Source organism: Carcharodon carcharias, chromosome 3 (genome assembly GCF_017639515.1).
Source record: "Carcharodon carcharias isolate sCarCar2 chromosome 3, sCarCar2.pri, whole genome shotgun sequence".
NCBI lineage: Eukaryota > Metazoa > Chordata > Chondrichthyes > Lamniformes > Lamnidae > Carcharodon > Carcharodon carcharias.
Window position 1 is genome coordinate 109676159 of NC_054469.1, and position 20333 is coordinate 109696491.

A 20333-nucleotide genomic window follows, 5' to 3' on the forward strand; every position below is an offset into this window, starting at 1 on the left:
TCAAAAGATGTTGTCACAGAATAACATTGCATCTTTAATGTTCAATTAAAAGAGACTTTGTCGTGTGAAGGACAGATTTATATTTAAAAATCAACCTATTTTAGGTCATTTTGAAGATGCCCGTGTGTGTTAAACAAACCGAGAATAAGTTTCAATTTTACCACGTATTTTGCAGGGAATTATATTAAATATATTTCAGTGTTGTGTGTGGGGAAGCAATGAGAATTATTCTAAGTGATTATTATAAGTGACTGCGTTGAGCAGGTGACCCACTCCAACAGATGTATAAGAGGCGATAAATACTCTGATAACAGACTTTTGCACCTTACCGCCACTAACGTCAGTATGATCCACTTTATTAATAAATGTAATTTTAAAATAAACAAAAAGTATGTTTACAGGAAGGCTGAGGACCCAAAGGAAGGATGTGTTTTTTAAAAAAAACTGTTTCCTTTAAAAGTTGCGTATGCAATTTTAGAACAATATGTTTGGCAAGGATTTTCTCCTCTTCTACTTAATGTTTAAATCTGTTAAAGCTCTTGATTTAATCACATTGGAAGATTAAGATATTAAGGGCCTTGTTTTAAAGGGCCTTACAGAAGGTTGCGGGATTACTGGCCGTGGAAGTGGCTGTAGCCGGAGAGTCTCGCCAGTGGATGAGTTGAATTTACCCCGGGACAAGGTGAGCTCATCGCTCCCAAAACTTGCGCCTCTTACACCATTCATTCGTTCGCATTGCATTGCAGCAAGAGTTTTTTTAAACATCCGTGCTTTAAAAATTGCGATTGTCATGACAATATCACGAACGAAAGTTTGTTTGTTTTTTAGACAACCATAACAGGCCGGGATGGAACAGTTAACAGATAAGGACCGATTGAAAATGGAGGTAGACCAACTTCGTAAAGAAGTAACGTTAGAGAGGATGCTGGTAGGAACTCCTGTTTATGATTTCAGAACACTAAGATGAAACTTCTATTTTTCTGTTGCTGTTTTGTGGGTCTGCAGTTTTCTTTTAACTATTGCTAAATTGGTTCTAAGGTTCATTTCATATGAAACGCAAGCAGCAAGTTGTCTTTCAGCATTAGTGAAATCTGAATAAAGATAAAAAATGTGAATTAGTCAAAATTTCAAGCAAATCCAATATGCAACTTATTTTAATACTTTAATGGCTTTGGATCTGCCAGATATTAACACTGAGTGCCAAATAGTGGGAACAAAAGTCAAGACAAAGCTATTCACTGCTGCCTCTTAACCCATCAAACATTAGCCATAACTTCAAACCTTCTATCTAATAAGTGCTGTTCCATTATGAACACTCACAGATCACAGTGATATGGCTGCTCCTCATTAAAGTTAGGGCCAGCCTTAAAATTCAACAGACTCAGGAAAGAATCAATAATGTGCACAATGTCTTCATTTATATCTGTGATCCACTAGGTTACTGCAAATTAACAGTAATAAGCAATAAAGCAGGATCTGTTGGAATATGTAATATTGTATTAAAATAAACAATGTAGTTGAATATGCTCATAATGAATATTTTATAAAAGTTCAATGTTACAGGTGATTGAATATTGAAGACTTGAAACTTTGTTGTATTAATGTTTACAGTACGGACAGCTTTGTGAAATCTCAGATGGACAGCAACAAAACCTGCATAAAAACAAAAAAACTGCGGACGCTGGAAATCCAAAACAAAAACAGAATTACCTGGAAAAACTCAGCATATTTCACCCCTTTCTTGGACTCACTCAAGTTCTGTCGAAGGGTCATGAGGACTCGAAACCTCAACTCTTTTCTTCTCCGCCGATGCTGCCAGACCTGCTGAGTTTTTCCAGGTAATTCTGTTTTTGTTTTTAACAAAACCTGCATGTTCGGTCAGAGATAATCGGAGGAATGCATATTGCTCTCCTAATTTGCAGCACATGTAAATTTAGGATATTGGAAATTGAAAATGGAAATAGAATATATTGGAAATGCACAGTATTAATTGGCGTCTGAAGCTGCAGTTATACACTTCAGCCCTTAGAGGTAAACTGTGGAGCAGACACAGCAAGGCCAATGATGCATGCCTGGCTATGAACAGCATTCTCAGGAACAGGAGACAGCCCTCTGCTTATATACTTTTGTGACGGCGTTTAAATTCTACAATCATTCCATTTATCATTTACCAATTATAATTTGACTTTGAATTATTTCAGGTGTCTAAATGTGCCGAGGAACTGAAGGATTACATTGAATCACAGTCTGCAGAAGATCCTTTAATAAAGGGAATCCCTGAGGACAAGAATCCCTTCAAGGAGAAGGGTGGCTGCATCGTCTCATAAATCAGAGAGGACTCACAGCCTCGGGGCATCACAACTTAGTAGTCATTAGTACTATGAAACCCTACAGATGCTGAATCTCAAGGTGGGAAAATGGAATCATCATCTTGGTGCAAAAAAAAGAGAAATTTTGGCAATTTCTACCAAGAATGTCAAGTTATCATCTGAGAAAAACATAATTGCCAATGTGTGGAAGCTAATCCGATAAGAAGTTACTATTTAGCATTAAGATCTGTGCAATGAACTTATTTTGAAATTGAAAAGCGTACATATCCTGGTAAGTGTTAAACTTGAACCTGTGCATTGAAATTTATCATTAAAATTTCTATCATTTTCTACTTCAAATACCATATTGTAAAACCACAAAAGTAATAAAATTGTTACACTTTATATTCCCGAAAACTTGATTGAATGCATCAAACTAATCAACAATTCAACACTAACAGTGCATAATAACTGGAATGTATAAATCATATATAAGTGGGATGCAGAATCAAACTGATAACACATTTAGATAATTTAATACAGAATTTAGCAGACCTTTTGCAGGCTTTCAGTTTTGATACAATCTTAACCAGTACAAAAATCAACTAATACAGATGTTGATACAGGGAATAAATACATGTTTATAGAAGTGTACAACATTTTCAAGATGGTTTTTCACCATTGTATGGTTTCCAAAGCGAACATACAGAACTTCATGCTACAACTTAAGCTTTTGAGCTTCATTTTATAACAACTTTCATTTATAAAGCACCTTGAAAGTAAAAACATAGTTTCAAGGCACTTCAAACAGAGATGCAAAGAGAATGGAAGCTGATTTATTAAGAGAGATTAGAAGGGGTAACCAAAATGTTAGTGGTAGAGGTGAGTTTTCAGAAGATTGTTAAATTATGAGATAGAGATAGAGAAACAGAGAGGTTTAGGGAGGGAATTGAGATTAAAAAAAACTCAGGTAGCTGAAAGATGTGAGGCCAAAGATGGAGCAAAGGGAAGGGGACTGTACAAAATGACACAGATAGAGGGATCAGGTGTTACCAAAGAGAAATATAAGACTGGAATAGGTTGCAGCTTGGAGGGATTTAAAGATAATAATAAGAATTTTAAAATTAAAAGTGCAAGGTGGAGTGGCTGACAACTTTAGCTAGATAGGTAGAATAGGTGAACATGAATTAGCATATGGTAGAAGCAAATATAGAAATAAGAACAAAAAAACTGCGGAGGCTGGAAATCCAAAACAAAAACAGAATTACCTGGAAAAACTCAGCAGGTCTGGCAGCATCGGCGGAGAAGAAAAGAGTTGACGTTTCGAGTCCTCATGACCCTTCGACAGAACTTGAGTTCGAGTCCAAGAAAGAGTTGAAATATAAGCTGGTTTAAGGTGTGTGTGTGGGGGGCGGAGAGATAGAGAGACAGAGAGGTGGAAGGGGGGGGTGTGGTTGTAGGGACAAACAAGCAGTGATAGAAGCAGATCATCAAAAGACGTCAACGACAATAGTACAATAGAACACATAGGTGTTAAAGTTAAAGTTGGTGATATTATCTAAATGAATGTGCTAATTAAGAATAGATGGTAGGGGACTCAAGGTATAGCTCTAGTGGGGTTTTTTTTTTATAATGGAAATAGGTGGGAAAAGGATAATCTTTATAATTTATTGGGAAAAAAAAGGAAGGGGAAAACAGAAAGGGGGTGGGGATGGGGGAGGAAGCTCACGACCTAAAGTTGTTGAATTCAATATTCAGTCCGGAAGGCTGTAAAGTCCCTAGTCGGAAGATGAGGTGTTGTTCCTCCAGTTTGCGTTGGGCTTCACTGGAACAATGCAGCAAGCCAAGGACAGACATGTGGGCAAGAGAGCAGGGTGGAGTGTTAAAATGGCAAGCAACAGGGAGGTTTGGGTCATTCTTGCGGACAGACCGCAGTTGTTCTGCAAAGCGGTCGCCCAGTTTACGTTTGGTCTCTCCAATGTAGAGGAGACCACATTGGGAGCAACGAATGCAGTAGACTAAGTTGGGGGAAATGCAAGTGAAATGCTGCTTCACTTGAAAGGAGTGTTTGGGTCCTTGGACGGTGAGGAGAGAGGAAGTGAAGGGGCAAGTGTTGCATCTTTTGCGTGGGCATGGGGTGGTGCCATAGGAGGGGGTTGAGGAGTAGGGGGTGATGGAGGAGTGGACCAGGGTGTCCCGGAGGGAGTGATCCCTATGGAATGCCGATAAGGGGGGTGAAGGGAAGATGTGTTTGGTGATGGCATCATGCTGGAGTTGGCGGAAATGGCGGAGGATGATCCTTTGAATGTGGAGGCTGGTGGGGTGATAAGTGAGGACAAAGGGGACCCTATCATGTTTCTGGGAGGGAGGAGAAGGCGTGAGGGCAGATGCGCGAGAGATGGGCCGGACACGGTTGAGGGCCCTGTCAACGACCGTGGGTGGAAAACCTCGGTTAAGGAAGAAGGAGGACATGTCAGAGGAACTGTTTTTGAATGTAGCATCATCGGAACAGATGCGATGGAGGCGAAGGAACTGAGAGAATGGGATGGAGTCCTTACAGGAAGCGGGGTGTGAGGAGCTGTAGTCGAGATAGCTGTGGGAGTCGGTGGGTTTGTAATGGATATTGGTGGACAGTCTATCACCAGAGATTGAGACAGAGAGGTCAAGGAAGGGAAGGGAAGTGTCAGAGATGGACCACGTGAAAATGATGGAGGGGTGGAGATTGGAAGCAAAATGAATAAATTTTTCCAAGTCCCGACGAGAGCATGAAGCGGCACCGAAGTAATCATCGATGTACCGGAGAAAGAGTTGTGGAAGGGGGCCGGAGTAGGACTGCAACAAGGAATGTTCCACATACCCCACAAAGAGACAGGCATAGCTGGGGCCCATGCGGGTACCTATAGCCACACCTTTTATTTGGAGGAAGTGAGAGGAGTTGAAGGAGAAATTGTTCAGCGTGAGAACAGGTTCAGCCAGACGGAGGAGAGTAGTGGTGGATGGGGATTGTTCGGGCCTCTGTTCGAGGAAGAAGCTAAGGGCCCTCAGACCATCCTGGTGGGGGATGGAGGTGTAGAGGGATTGGACGTCCATGGTGAAGAGGAAGCGGTTGGGGCCAGGGAACTGGAAATTGTTGATGTGACGTCAGGTGTCAGAGGAATCACGGATGTAGGTGGGAAGGGACTGGACAAGGGGAGAGAGAAGGGAGTCAAGATAACGAGAAATGAGTTCTATGGGGCAGGAGCAAGCTGAGACGATCGGTCTACCGGGGCAGTTCTGTTTGTGGATTTTGGGTAGGAGATAGAAGCGGGCCGTCCGTGGTTGGGCGACTATCAGGTTGGAAGCTGTGGGAGGGAGATCCCCAGAGGAGATGAGGTCAGTGACAGTCCTGGAAACAATGGCTTGATGTTCAGTGGTGGGGTCATGGTCCAGGGAGAGGTAGGAGGAAGTGTCTGCGAGTTGACGCTCAGCCTCCGCAAGGTAGAGGTCAGTGCGCCAGACAACAACAGCACCACCCTTGTCAGTGGGTTTGATGACAATGTCAGGGTTGGACCTGAGAGAATGGTGTGCAGTAAGTTCAGAGAGAGACCGGTTAGAATGGGTGTGAGGAGCAGAGAAATTGAGACGACTAATGTCGCGCCGTTCTCAATGAAAAGATCGAGAGGAGGTAAGAATCCAGAGGGAGGGGTCCAGGTGGAGGGAGAATATTGGAGATGAGTAAAAGGATCCGTTGAACTGGGAGAGGACTCCTGCCCAAAGAAGTGAGCCCGGAGACGAAGACGGCGGAGGAAGAGTTCAGTATCATGCCGAGTCCGAAATTCATTGAGGTGAGGGCGTAAGGGTATGAAACTAAGTCCTTTGCTGAGCACTGAACGTTCAGCATCGGAGAGGGGAAGGTCAGGGAGTATAGTGAATACACGGCTGGGGTTGGGATTGGAAGAAAGGGTGGGGACGGAGGGACAAGCAGGGCTGGAGGGTCCTAGATGGGTGTTGGTGTCAATGAGTTGTTGGAGCTTGTGTTCCTTAGCACGTGAGAGAAAGAGAAAAAGTTTCTTGTTGAGGCGTCGGATGAGCCGAAGGATAAAATGAAATTGGGGGCACGCGCAGCTTTGAAAAAGGGTATGGCAGTGCTGCTGGAGGGAGAGGTCGAGTGTGTTCATATGGCGGCGCATGGCACTGAGTGTGGATTTCAGAATGTGACGGGAACAGCAGTGCGAGAAACGTTTTATGTCCCGGAAATACCTGTAATCCTGGGTGGGTTCGAAACATGAGGGGTGGAATTTCAGTTGAAATCCACGTGGGGTAAGTCGGAGACGGAGACAGTCACTGAGAAAGGAGATATGGCTGTGAAAGCGGGTTTTAGTAAACACCTTGTCAAACACTAGGAGGGAAATGGAGAGCAAGGAAGGTGAGCAAGACAACAGAGAGATACGGAAATCTTGTCGCAGAGAGGAACAGAACTTCTTCAAGGAGGTAGGTATTTCTTGAAGAGCAGTGGCAGTCAATTAAACACAGAGATAAAAACAAAAGAACTGCGGATGCTGGAAATCCAAAACAAAAACAGAATTACCTGGAAAAACTCAGCAGGTCTGGCAGCATCGGCGGAGAAAAGAGTTGACGTTTCGAGTCCTCATGACCCTTCGACAGAACTTGAGTTCGAGTCCAAGAAAGAGTTGAAATATAAGCTGGTTTAAGGTGTGTGTGTGGGGGGCGGAGAGATAGAGAGACAGAGAGGTGGAGGGGGGGTGTGGTTGTAGGGACAAACAAGCAGTGATAGAAGCAGATCATCAAAAGATGTCAACGACAATAGTACAATAGAACACATAGGTGTTAAAGTTAAAGTTGGTGATATTATCTAAACGAATGTGCTAATTAAGAATGGATGGTAGGGCACTCAAGGTATAGCTCTAGTGGGGTTTTTTTTTTAATTTTTTTTTATAATGGAAATAGGTGGGAAAAGGAAAATCTTTATAATTTATTGGAAAAAAAAAGGAAGGGGGAAACAGAAAGGGGGTGGGGATTGGGGAGGAAGCTCACGACCTAAAGTTGTCGAATTCAATATTCAGTCTGGAAGGCTGTAAAGTCCCTAGTCAGAAGATGAGGTGTTGTTCCTCCAGTTTGCGTTGGGCTTCACTGGAACAATGCAGCAAGCCAAGGACAGACATGTGGGCAAGAGAGCAGGGTGGAGTGTTAAAATGGCAAGCAACAGGGAGGTTTGGGTCATTCTTGCGGACAGACCGCAGGTGTTCTGCAAAGCGGTCGCTCGGTTTACGTTTGGTCTCTCCAATATAGAAATAGCAGGTGCATTGTTCACAATTTTTCTATCCCTATTAAATACAGGAGCAGTGCCAGGGGACAGTAGGGTTGCTGAAATTGTATCATCATTCAAGAAAGGGGAAAGGAACAAACCAGGAAATTACAGGTCAGTCAGCCTAACATCGGTTTTGGGGAGATTATTAAAAACAATTATTAGGGACAAAATAAACTTACATATGGGAGTTAGGTTAATCAAGAGCCAGCAAGGATTTGTTAAATACAAATCGTGCTTGAGTAACTTAACTGAATTGCTGAAAAAAATATTTTTTGAAGATTTCGTCTTTCAGTCATCAGGACAATTTGTGCAAGGTTATGAGTGTAAGATGAAAAGCTTTGACAAAATGTCTATTTTCGGTAATACTCAAATTCCGTACTACCAAATGACTATCTTTTTACCTGAATTCTTTGATAAGGTAACAGAAGGTGGATTGAGGTAGTGTAGTAGATGTCTATATAGATTTTCAGGAGGTATGTGACAAAATGTCAGACAGGAGACTTAGTTAAGAAGATGAAAGCCCATGGAATTAAGGAGAAAATGATGCTATTAATACAAAACTGGGTCAGGTTCAGGAAGCAAAGGGTGGTGTTGAATGGATGTTTCTCATACTGGGAGGTGGTTTGCACTGTGTATTCCCCAAGATTCAGCCTTGGGTCCATTGCTCTTTTCAACTTATATGAACAACCTGGGCTTGGGGTGTAGAAAGCTGCATTATAAAGTTTGCACCTGACATGATACTTGACAAACTGGTAAATCACGATGAGGATTGATATAGGCTTCAGCTTGGCAAAGGATGGTGAAATGGGCAGGAGAATGGCAGATAGAGTTCAATGCAGAGCAATGTGAAGTGATGCACACTGGAAGTATTAAAATGGAAAGGCTGTTTACCATGAATGGTACAATTTTGATAAGTCTAGATAAGTAGAGAGACCTTAATGCCCATGTATATAAATCCTTAAAGGTGGCAGAGCAAGTTAGCAAGGTGGTTAAAAAAGTATATGTGTTATTTGTGTTTCTTAATTGGGGAATAATTCAGAAGAGGAAAGCGACCAGGCTAAAAATTCATAATTGTTAGGCCTCAACCGGAGTATGCAATGCAATCAAAATGAGATCTAGGAGAAAATTTACAATGAGCTAAATCATTCACTAGTCCATTTACCTTTTATGTGCAGTGATCCGATAAACTTTGGAGAGGGAAGGAGAGTCAGAAATCATGATTCATATTGTAATCAATGACATGGAAGAAATTTACCGGAGGTCCTGTAAAGACCAGTAATTGGAAGATGGATTAATGAACATGACACAGAAGGTAGTAAAGAATGTTTCAAAGTGCTTTACAGCCAATTAAGTGCTTTTGAAATGCAGTCACTGTTGCAAATAGGGAATACGACAGTCAATTTGTACAACACAGTGTTCAGTGAACAGCAATGTGATTATAACCAGATAATATCTTTTAATTATGTTGATTTAAGTATAAATTTTGGCAGAGCTCTCCTGCTCTTCTAAAGGAGCTATGCAGAGTGTTGATCTGATATGTTGGCCATGGGAATACTTGCCTCTGTCTGTCTAGAGCATGCTACTTCAGCTATTTAGCATGCATGTAATCCTGTGTTATAGCTTCCATCGGGTAGGCACCTCATTTTCAGGTAAACCTGGTGCAGCTGCTGGTGTGCTCTTCTATACTGCTCGTTGAACCAGGGTTGATCCTCTGGTTTAATGGTAATAGCAGAGTGAGAGTTACACCAGGCCATGAGGTTACAGGTTGTGGTTGAATAGAATTATGCTGCTGCGGATATTCCACAGAACCTCATGGATGTCCAGTTTTGAGCTGCTAAATTTGCCCTGAGTCTCTCCATGTAACATGGTGGTAGTGTCACACAATACTTCTGGAGGGTGCTCTCAGTGGGAATGGGAGCACAGAGTGAGATGGTGAGGACTGGATGCAATGAGGAATGAGTACTAAGTCAGGAATTGGGTGCAGGTTGGATAGTAGTGCAAGGGGGAAGCCTCCAGTGACAGGTGGATGTTCATTTCTCTCCAAGCTAGTAGATTGTAATTTGCTATTACTCTCGCTGTGTAAATTAATAACTAATTGACTAATTAATTAAATAAGGTTAGACAGACATGGCAGGGATGGTGGTGTACCATGACTGCAAATTGTGGGAACCTGTGGAATGAGTTGCAGTCCAGGACAGTTATACCTGTGCTAAGTATCTGCAGCTTGAGCAACTTTGGCTCAGAGTTGCTGAACTGGAGCGTGAGTTTCAGACATTGTGGAGCATCAGAGAGGAGGGAGTTGCCTGGGCACTTAGTCCCAGTAGGCAATCACAGCCCTTAGTTTAGGCAGAACTTCGGAGTTGGTCAACGGTCAGGGACAAGAGATTGTGACTGTGAATCAGGCAGATATTGGGATCCTGCAGGTAGTGATGAAGGAGTTTCAGTCATTGACTTTGGACAGGTACAAGTTGCTTGCTACCTGTGTGTATGAGGAGAAGGATTTCTAGGTGGATGAGTAAACTGACTATGGCACCATGGTACAGGATGCCATTCAAATGGGAGAAAGCGAAAAGGAAGGTAGTAGTGTTAGGGGGAGTATAGTCAGGGAGTTGTTCTCTGCAGACCCAACTGGGAGATCTAAAGGTTATGTTGCCTGCCAGGGTTAAAGAAACCTCCTCATGGCTGGAGATAAACATGTAGTACAGGAGGGAGGACCCAATTGTTATGGCCCACGTGGAAATCAACAACATAGGTAGAACTAGGAATTATGCTCTGCTGAGAGTGTTTGAGGAGTTGAGGACCAAATTAAAACACCACACAGCGAAAGTATTCATCTCTGGACTGTTACCTGAGCCATGTACTAATTGGCATCAGGTCAAGCAGGTTAGGGAATTAAACACATAGTTCACAGAGAGGTGTAGGAAGAAGGGGTTTTGATTCATTGGGCACTGGCACCAGTACTCAAGAAATAGGGAAATGGTCTGGCTGAGATAGACTGTACTTAAAGCAGGCTCAGATCAGTATTCTGGGGAATCATATGACTAAGGTTAAGGATAGGGCTTTAAGCGAAGTAAGTGATGGGGGAAGGGTTGAGTAGCATTCGGATAAAGGGAGATTTGCAAATCCAAAGAGAAATGTCAAGGAAACAGAACAGTATCCCGAAGCATGTAAGGTCAAGCAGTGTAGAACAGGAAGGGACAAACAGTTTAGCATTAATTGTGCAATAGTAAATAAGGTCAATGCAGGGAATTGTAGTAAAAAAATGAAATTAAAGGCTCTTCATCTGAACAGGCAAAGCATCTGCAATAAGATCAATGAAATAGAGGCACAAAAAGGGATAAATGGTTTAGCTCTAATTGCCATTACAGAGATATGGGGAAGAATTTTCCCCCTGTTGGGGTGGTGGGGGGGTGGGGGGGGGGGGGGGGGGGGGGTAGTGGGGGGGAGTGCAGGAGCAGGCGCGGGCAGGTGCGCCTCTGATTGGCATCCCCAATTGGGGGCACGCTACCATTTTAGGTGAGCGTGACATCCGCTAGGAAGCTCTATGCACTCCCTGTGCGCACGGGGGAGGATTCCCTCAGCCGAGAGTGCGCTCTTTCGCACATGTGCGTGAAAGAACGCATTCATCTCCCTGAGGCTAAGTGCTGCCTCAGTGAGATCGGCTCCAAATGTAAAAATGGTAAAGGTGCACAAACAAAATTTCCCTGACATGTCCCCTCATGTGACCCTGTCACATGAGCTGGGACATGTCCATTACTTTAAATCAAAAATTTATTACGTTTTTAAAAATCCTCATGAAGCCTCATCCCACCCGTGGATGAGGTTTCATGTATTTTCTGAAACCCGCCAGGGCGCCCGGCCTGCCCACCAAGCCTAAGGTTGGACGGGCAGGTCCATTAATGAGATTAATGACTTTGTCAATGGCCTCAATAGGCCGTTGATAGGTCAGCGGATGCACAGCTGATTCAACTGCACCCCCACCGACCTGAAAATTGAAATGACGTGGGGTGATATCAGGAGTTCCGCCCGACATCATCCCGTGTCATTTCACACGTCAGCGAGCGGGCTTGCAGACCTCAAGATCCTGCCCCTAGTTACTAAGTGATTAAGGTTGGGAAATAAATATTCTAAGGCACACAATATTTCAGAAAGACAGGCAGAATAACAAAGAAGGAGGGATAGCCATGAGAGTAAAGGGTGACATAAGGACATTAGTGAGGAAGGATCTTGGCTCAGAAGATCATGACGTAGAATCTGTTTGGGTGAAGATTAGGAATACCAAGAGTCAGTAAAACACTGGTGGCAGTAGTATACTGGTCCTCTAACAGTGGTTATACCATTGGGAAGAGCATCTATGCGGCAAAGTGGAAAACTGGCTAAGTATGTCCTGGACACAAAAAGCAGGACAAATCCAACCTGGCCAACTACAGCCCTATCAGTCTATCTCAACCATCAGTAAAGTGATGGAAGGGGTCATCAACATTGCTATTAAGTGGCACTTGCTTAGCAGTAACTTGCTCACTGATTCTCAGTTTGGGTTCCACCAGGGTCACTCAGTTTCTGACCTTATTACAGCTTTTGTTCAGCCTTGGTGAAGTGATAGTAACTGCCCTTGACATCAAGGCACCATTTGACAAGTGTGGCATTAAGGAGCCCGAGCAAAACTGGAGTCATTGGGAATAAGGGTAAAAATTCCCCGCTGGTTGAAGTCATGCCTAGCACAAAGGAAGATAGTTGTGGTTGTTGGAGGTCCATCGCCTCAGTACCAGGATATCACTGCAGGAGCTCCTCCTGGTAATGTCCTTGGCCCAACCATCTTTGGCTGCTTCATCAATGATCTTTCTTCAATCATAAGGCCAGAAGTGGTGATATTTGCTGAAGAATGCACAATGTTCAGCACCATTCACCAGTATCTCCTTAGATACTGAAGCAGCCCATGTCCAAAGATAGCAAGATCTGGAAAATATCCAGGCTTGTGCAAGGAACATTTGCACCACACAAGTGCCAGGCATTGACTATCTCCAACAAGAGTGAATGTAACCATTGACCCTTGATATTCAAAGGCATTACAATCACTGAATCCCCCACTATAAACATCCCGGGGGTTGCAATTGACTAGAAACTGAACTAGACTAGCCATATAAATACTGTGGCTACAAGAGCAGATCAGAGGCTAGGAATCCTGCTACAAGTAACTCACCTCCTGACTACCCTGAGCCTTTTCACCATCTACAAGGGCTCCATTCTTTAAGTTGGAAAGAATGGTCTAGAAGTTGAATTTGTAGGAAGTTTTAATGACAGTTGTGTAATGAGACAGGGTTAATTAGTACTCTTAGAGTAAAAGGTCCACTTGGTACTAGTGATCATAATACAATTGAATTTCATGTTAAGTTGGAAACTGATATACTCCAATCACAAACCAGAATCTTAACCTGAAACAAAGCGTACATAGGCATGGGAAGAACTGAGTTAGGTTGATTGGGTCACAGTTAGGAGTGTGATGGAGAACACTCCACTTGCCTGGATAAGTGCATCTCCAACAACACTCAAGAAGTTTGACACCATCCAAGACAATGCAGCCTGCTTGATTGGCACCCCATCCACAAACATTCACTCCCTCCACCACCAACGGACAGTGGCAGCAATGTGTACCAGCTATAAGATGCACTGCAGGAACTCACCAGGGCTCCTTCCAAACCCACAACCGCTACTATCTAGAAGGACAAGGGCAGCATATACATGGGAACACTACCACCTGGAATTCCCATCCAAGCCACTCACCATCCTGACTTGGAAATATATCACTGTTCGTCCACTGTTGCTGGGACAAAATCCTGGAACTACCTAACAGCACTGTGGGTATACCTGCACCACTGCAGTGGTTCAAGATGGCAGCTCACCACCACCTTCTCAAAGGCAATTAGGGATGGGTAACAAATGCTGGCCTAGCCAGCAATACCCACATGAATAAAAAATAAATAAACTTATTATTGAAGTGCGTAACAAAGACAGTATAATAATTGTGGATGTCTTTAATCTTCATATAGACTAAACCAATTAAGTTGGAAAGAATGGTCTAGAAGTTGAATTTGTAGGAAGTTTTAATGACAGTTGTGTAATGAGACAGGGTTAATTAGTACTCTTAGAGTAAAAGGTCCACTTGGTACTAGTGATCATAATACAATTGAATTTCATGTTAAGTTGGAAACTGATATACTCCAATCACAAACCAGAATCTTAACCTGAAACAAAGCGTACATAGGCATGGGAAGAACTGAGTTAGGTTGATTGGGTAAATAGAATAAAAGGTTAGGGGATGAATAAACAGTTGGAAACATTTGAAGGAATAATTCAAAATGTTCAACAGAAATACATTGCATTGAAAAACAAAATCACAGCGAGAAAGGTCCATCTGTGCTTTACTCAGGAAGTTAAGGATAGTATTAGATGGAAAGAAGTAGCTTATAATATTGAAAAGAATAGTTAGCAAGCCTGAGGTATGGGAGTGTTTTAGAAACTAGCAAAACGTTGATAGAAAGGGAAAAAAATAGAATACATGAGAAAACTAGACAGTAATATAAGAACAGATTCCAAGAGCTTTTACAAATATATAAAAAGGAAGAGAGTAGCAAAAGTAAATATTGGTCCCTTAGAAGCAGAGACAGGTGAAATTATTATGGGAAATGAGGAAATGGCAGAGACATTGGACAAATATTCTTTGTATGTCCTCACAGTAGAAGACACGAGTTGCATGCCAGTGTTATGGACAAGACCGGGGTTAATTTAAACATCACTAATTTCTCCTCTCACCACCAGACCGTAAACAGAAAGGCGTTTTGATTTGTTTCTCTCTTTATAAATGGTGGCATATTTCCCTAACCCCTTGTTTTTTTGTGTGATCCAATTTTCTAGTAATAAACCCACAGCAAACTTGTGATAGGATGTACTCTAGGAGCTAGTTTATCACACATACTCAAACCTTGGGAGGAGGGTTGCCTCCACACTCAGACAGTAAAAAGAGAGATAGAGAAAAGAAGGATTTACGTTATGGAGGCCACAGAGAAAATAAATATTGGTTCACGTGGGTTCCAGAGTACAGAATCAAAGTCCAGTGAGGTATTCCTTCATGGAGGTCAGTAGGTTGAAAACCAATGCTGTATATTTCATCTTTTGCTGGTATTGGCTTCACACAATGAGATAGGCATGCAGAGATGAATCAGCCCTGTAGGCGATGGTACAGAACTTGCAGCACAAGCAGGGCAGATGGGACCAGGTATCCAATCTGGGCCAGAGCTCCTTTCCTGTGAGGCTGCCAGTTAAGGGGTAAACAGAAGACTGAGCTTTGTAGTTAAGCAAGGCAATGTTACTGCTTCCAAAAGCCAGAGGCCTATGTCACATGACTCCCATCTCTTTACACTGTCTTTGACAAAGGTCATGTATCCCTCATCTGGATCCCTGAGATCGTTAAATTTCTCAACCATTAAGGAATGAAAGGAAGGTTGTGAGGTCCTTTGTCTGAGCAGATGTTCTAACTCTTGTTGGCCAGAATGGTTCCTGAAATGCAAATAGCATTGTATAGCTCTCTTTGAATTTGGCCTGTGCAGATCACAGGGGGCCATTAGTGGCTCCCCATAGATAACAATTTTGAGTTTCTGTGATACTGCCTGGCAGCTCCTTTTGTTCAGGGGTCAAAGACAGCTATAGATTCAGCCATTTTCAGGATCCTTGTTCAGTTTTTAAAACATAGTTTAGAAATAGCCATGGATATCTCTATTTAATTTATCAAAATATATGGTGTGAGGTCTTAGTCCCTCACAGTCCTTGCAGCCTCGAAAAAAAATGAATTATATTTCTTTGTTATGTGGTCTTATTAAGGGAGAATAGGAGGTAAAGAAGTATGCATTCATTCTCTCACTTACACTGGCACATCAAACACACAGCTAGCAGGGGCAATGACAGTTCTCTCTGCACTTTTCTTTTAGGTTTAAACCTTGGTTAGTGCATCAGCAAGGACATTGACCTGTCCTGGGATGTGGAATGGTTAGGTGACCTGGGCAGATTCAAATCTGTCTTCATGGGAAGTCTGGTCGGTGTTGGAGTTCTGAATTTTCCTCTGCTGGGAATCAGGAATAAGCAAAGCTATTGGTTTCAGAGTCCTGCTTGTCCAATTCCTGACTAAGTATCTTCTAAAGGGTCCGGGGTTTTACAGTTTGATTAACAAATGGTGGGTGAGTATGGTCCAGCTGCTCAGAGCTACCTGCAGGGGAATGTTGGGTATCTCACTCCCTGAATATCTTTGATCATAGGGCTAAGCAGCTCTGGTCCTGCTTAGCTCCTCCCTACCCACCTTGGTAACCTGTGGGTTCAGCTGTTCAAACCCTGGAACTGAGGTTAGGCTGATTGTCAGGAGATTGGGGTGTTTTAATGAGACTTTGACCTTTGTTGGGGATTCCAGTTTAGTGTCCAGCCCAGTTGCTAGCACCATTGGGATGTTCCAGTTATTGTTGCTAGGTGCTAACGGCAACAGGCATGCAATTTGCCCCTGAACTTGGGACAGCCTTTCTGGGCCCGGATGACAGGAAGACTGCGTTCTGTAAGGGGCCTCTCCTGCATCCATGCTGGGTAGGGTTACAGTGCTGCAACCTAGTGGATTGTTCAGGATCATTTTAAATGCAATGGGCAGCCCTGTCAGGTTACCTCACGACTCTGCACTATGGTGAGTGAGATCCAATCTGGTTAGAATTTCTCTGCTAGTCAGTTGGGTGGTAGTCTTTTGGAACGCTACTGCCCTTTGGTGGATGATCACCACTCGCTGCACCTCCTAGTGGTTATTCAACTAAGTAAGGCATCAACCTCACGCTTTTTAGGCCAATTTGGGAACCATCCTGGTCCCCATTTAGATTTGCCATAAAGCTAACAATCAGATCAATCAATGGCCAGGATCTTTGGAATGTAAGAGGACACTCTCCTAACTTGTTCCATGTCCCTTAGAACACCACTGCTCTCAAGTGGAGGCGCAGCTCCAACTTACACTCCTTTGTGGCTTTTCAGCTCAGGGAGGTATCTTACTCTCTATCTGTTCATTGGTTTGGGAACTCCCTTTGTCCCTATTTAATATCGGAAAGAAGGTTCCTGCCAGCTATTCTTCTGGCAATTCCTTAAACTTTTCCTTTCCTTTCCTGGTTCAATAGCTTTCCTTCTTCAGGTTCTTCAACCACATAGGGCATCACCCTCGCTAACTCTTTCACTGCTCTAGGACTTCTCTGGTCCCTGTTTATTTCAGAGATATTCTGTTCGGCTGTTTCCTCTTTTAACTTTACTGGCCTGGGCTTAGGCCTTGCTACATTTGACTAGCCTCACTATTCCATAGATGTTATTCCACCCTTTTGGGCCTCTGGGCCTTCCCCAGCTTTTTGATCTCCTGCAGATTTCTGCTGACTGACGTTGGCCTCTTTTCTTTCATTGGCTAACACCTGGTTTTAGCCAAATCATTTCCAAGGAGGAGATTGATTCCTGCTTCTGCACTTTACGGATAATTTGTACCGTAACAGGGCCTAAAACAAGGTCACACTCTAGGTGGACCTTATGGAGGGGTGCAAGCATAGATACTCCTCCCAATCCACTGATCAGGGCTTTGGCTTTTAGGGAGGACTTGGGGGGGTGGGTGGAGTTTAGGTGTCCCTCCAACAATAAGGACTGAGTGGCCTCTGTGTCCTAGATAAGTCCCAGACTTGCTCACATTTTGGGGTGGATCAGAGGACACTGTTCCTGAAAGGTCAAAACTCCAGAAGCTCCCTGGGAGTTTGTCCGGCTTGGACACACAGTGACATGCCCTCCAGAGAATTAATGTCTGTAGTAGGAGTCTCTGCCTGCTCTGCTGTGCTACTCATTGGGTATCCTTCAGGAGACTGCTCCTATGGAGCCCTATTAGACCGATAGGCTTTCCTTGCAATCTCCAGCACTGAGACCTGGAATGGCCTATCTTATTACATTGGGAACAAACCGCCCTCCGGGTGTTCTCCTTTCAGGCTGCAGGAGGATTCCTCGCACCCACCTTTGTATTTTCTGTCTGGCTGGGGGCCTTTCCTGTCCAGGTTGCCCTGCCTATCTTTCCAATATTCATGGAAATGGCTTGGAAAGGGTCTGCCTGAGTTTTCAGGTCCTGTTGTGACTGCTGCATCCCAGGCTGTGAGGACTCTCTGCTCCTCTAAGTGCATTCCCAGAATGGAGGGTAAGCAGTTTTTGAATTCCTTCAACAATATGAACTCAGGCAATCCCTCAAGGGTACATGGGACTCTTAAGGGCCTTATTCATTGGTCAAGCATGATTTGATTTGTCAGTTTGTATGGGCTTCTTACGAGTGTGTCAAAATTGCTGCCGATATGCCTCTGGGACTCATAGGCACTTAGGATGGCAGTCTTGGTCTGCTCATAATTCATGGACACATCAGGAGACAGTATGCAGTAGACATCTTGGGCCCTCCCTGGCAGCTGCCCTTGAATTAAAAAGGTTCAGATATCTGAGGGCCATTTTGGCTGTCCTGCTACTTTCTCAAAAGTAGCAAAAAATGACTTCACATTTCTCTTCAAATTTGGGAATGAACCTAGCATACTTGAGGACTCAGAGAGTGGTTCTTGGCTAGGATGATAGGGGTGCTAGAGAGATTTTCCCTTGCAGCTTCCAGCTGTCTGGTCTCTCTCTCTCTCTCTTTCCTTTTGAGCTTCTAGCTCCATTTCCAATTTTCAGAGCTGGAATTCTCTTCCCTTTCCTGTTCCCTCTCCTGAGCGTCTCTTTCTCTCTCCTTAAATTCCAGCTATATTCTGAGATATCCAGTTCAAACTTGGTTAGGGGAGGGGATTCAAAGTTATGGTTGAGCTCTACAGCTAATCTTGATAACATGAAATACAAACGTTCTACCAAAAACTGGATCAGTTCACTTCTCTTCACTTTATTGGGCAATTTTAACTGTACCTCCCTAGCTATAGCTTTCAGTTGCTCTATGATAAGGGACACTAAAGTTTCACCATTCAAATTTCTTTGCTTAACCCACATCTGAGTATCACAAATGACCATTTTCTTAGTGTTAGAAACAAAGGAATTAGCAATAATTTCTCCACTCACCACCAGTCCACAAACAGAAAGGTGTTTTGATTTGTTTCCCTCTTTATAAGTGGCAGCATATCTCCCCAAACCCTTGTGTGATCCAATTTCCTAGTAATAGCCCCACAGCAAACTTGAGATAGGATGAACTCAAAGGGTTAGTTTATTGCACACATCGAAAATGTGGGAGGATGTTCGGAATATCACCACCACACTCAGACAGTAAAGAGGGGGATAGATAGAGAAAAGAAGGATTTACTGTACCAAGGCCACAGAGAAAATAATTATTGGTTCACATGGATTCCAGAGTCCGAAATCAAAGACCAATCAGTTATTCCTTCATGGAGGTTGGTGGACTGCAAACTGATGATGTATAATTCACTTTTCCGGTGGTGTTGACTTCACACAATAAGATAGGCATGCAGGGATAAATCAGTGTTATAGGCAATGGTACAGAACTTGCAGCAGAAGCAGGGTAGATGGGTCCATGTGTCCAACCTGGGCCAGAGCTCCTTTTCTGTGAGGGTGCCAGTTAGATGGTAAACTGCAGACTGAGCTTTGCAGTTCAGCAAGGTAATATTACTAGTTCCACAAGTCAGAGGCCCATGTCACATGACTCCCACCATTCCATACTGTCTTTTAGAAAAAGCCATGAGGATATCCATATATGTTTTTATAAAAATATAGCCTTATTCCCTCACACCAGAAATAGGGGATGAGCTAGTTGCTAAAAAGTGTCGAAATTAAGGTAATGCATATCTGCAAAGAAAAAGTACAGGAGAAACTTAAGGACTAAAATCCGAACAAATCACCAGGAGCTGATGGCCTACATCCTACAGAGATGGTGGATGCACTGGTTATGATTTTCAAAAAATCCCTAGATTCTGGAACAATCACATCAGATTGGAAGTTAGCAAATATAACACTGCTCTTCAAAAAAGGAAGGAGAGAGAAAACAGGGCAGTTAAATCAGAGTATGATCAGTCAAAGTCAACATGGGCTTTACGAAAGGGAAATTGTATTTGACAAATTCACTAGAGGTTTTTTTGGATGTAATTAGCAGGGTAAATAAAGGGGGATCAGTAGATGTAATATACCTGGATTTTCAAAAGGCATGCAATAAGGTACCACACAAAAGGCTAATTGGCAACGTAAGGGCTCATTGATTTGTGGTTAATATATTTACATGGATAAAGGATGACTTAATGGAGAAAAAGCCTAGAGTAGGCATAAATGAGGCATTTTAAAGGTAGGATGCTCTGACTATTATCACAATGATCAGTGCTGGGGCCTCAGCTATTTACAATGTCTATTATTGACTCAGAAAATAATGCATGTGAATTTGCTGACAATACAAAGCAAGGTGGAATTGTGAGGAGGACACAAAGAAGCCCAACCATTCTAGGCCCAACCATGTTCAGCTGCTGTTTCAATAACCTTCCTTCCCTCATAAGGTCAGAAATGGGGATATTCACTGATGAATGCACAATGGTTAGCACCATTCGCCACTCCTCAGATACTGAAGCAGTCCATTTCCAAATGCAGCAAGACCTGGACAATACCAAGGCTTGGGCTGACAAGTGACAAGTAACATTCATTTCGCACAAGTGCCAGGC

General features: G+C 43.1%; 1 protein-coding gene across 1 annotated transcript; it reads left to right on the top strand.

Annotated features, from left to right (window-relative positions):
- The first annotated feature begins 441 nt into the window (after positions 1-441).
- LOC121276260 (guanine nucleotide-binding protein G(T) subunit gamma-T1-like) lies at positions 442-2714 on the top strand. The gene is made up of 3 exons (XM_041184483.1): positions 442-682; positions 829-928; positions 2202-2714. The coding sequence occupies exons 2-3, from the start codon at positions 848-850 to the stop codon at positions 2325-2327; spliced, it is 207 nt and encodes a 68-aa protein (XP_041040417.1). The 5' UTR covers positions 442-682; positions 829-847; the 3' UTR covers positions 2328-2714.
- The last annotated feature ends 17619 nt before the right edge of the window (positions 2715-20333 follow it).

Bases quoted from the DNA above. Each gene is read 5' to 3' on its own strand.
- LOC121276260 (XM_041184483.1), top strand. From the start codon at position 848: ATGGAACAGTTAACAGATAAGGACCGATTGAAAATGGAGGTAGACCAA. The intron at 929-2,201 runs GTAGGAACTCCT...GAATTATTTCAG, and splicing joins TAACGTTAGAGAGGATGCTG to GTGTCTAAATGTGCCGAGGA.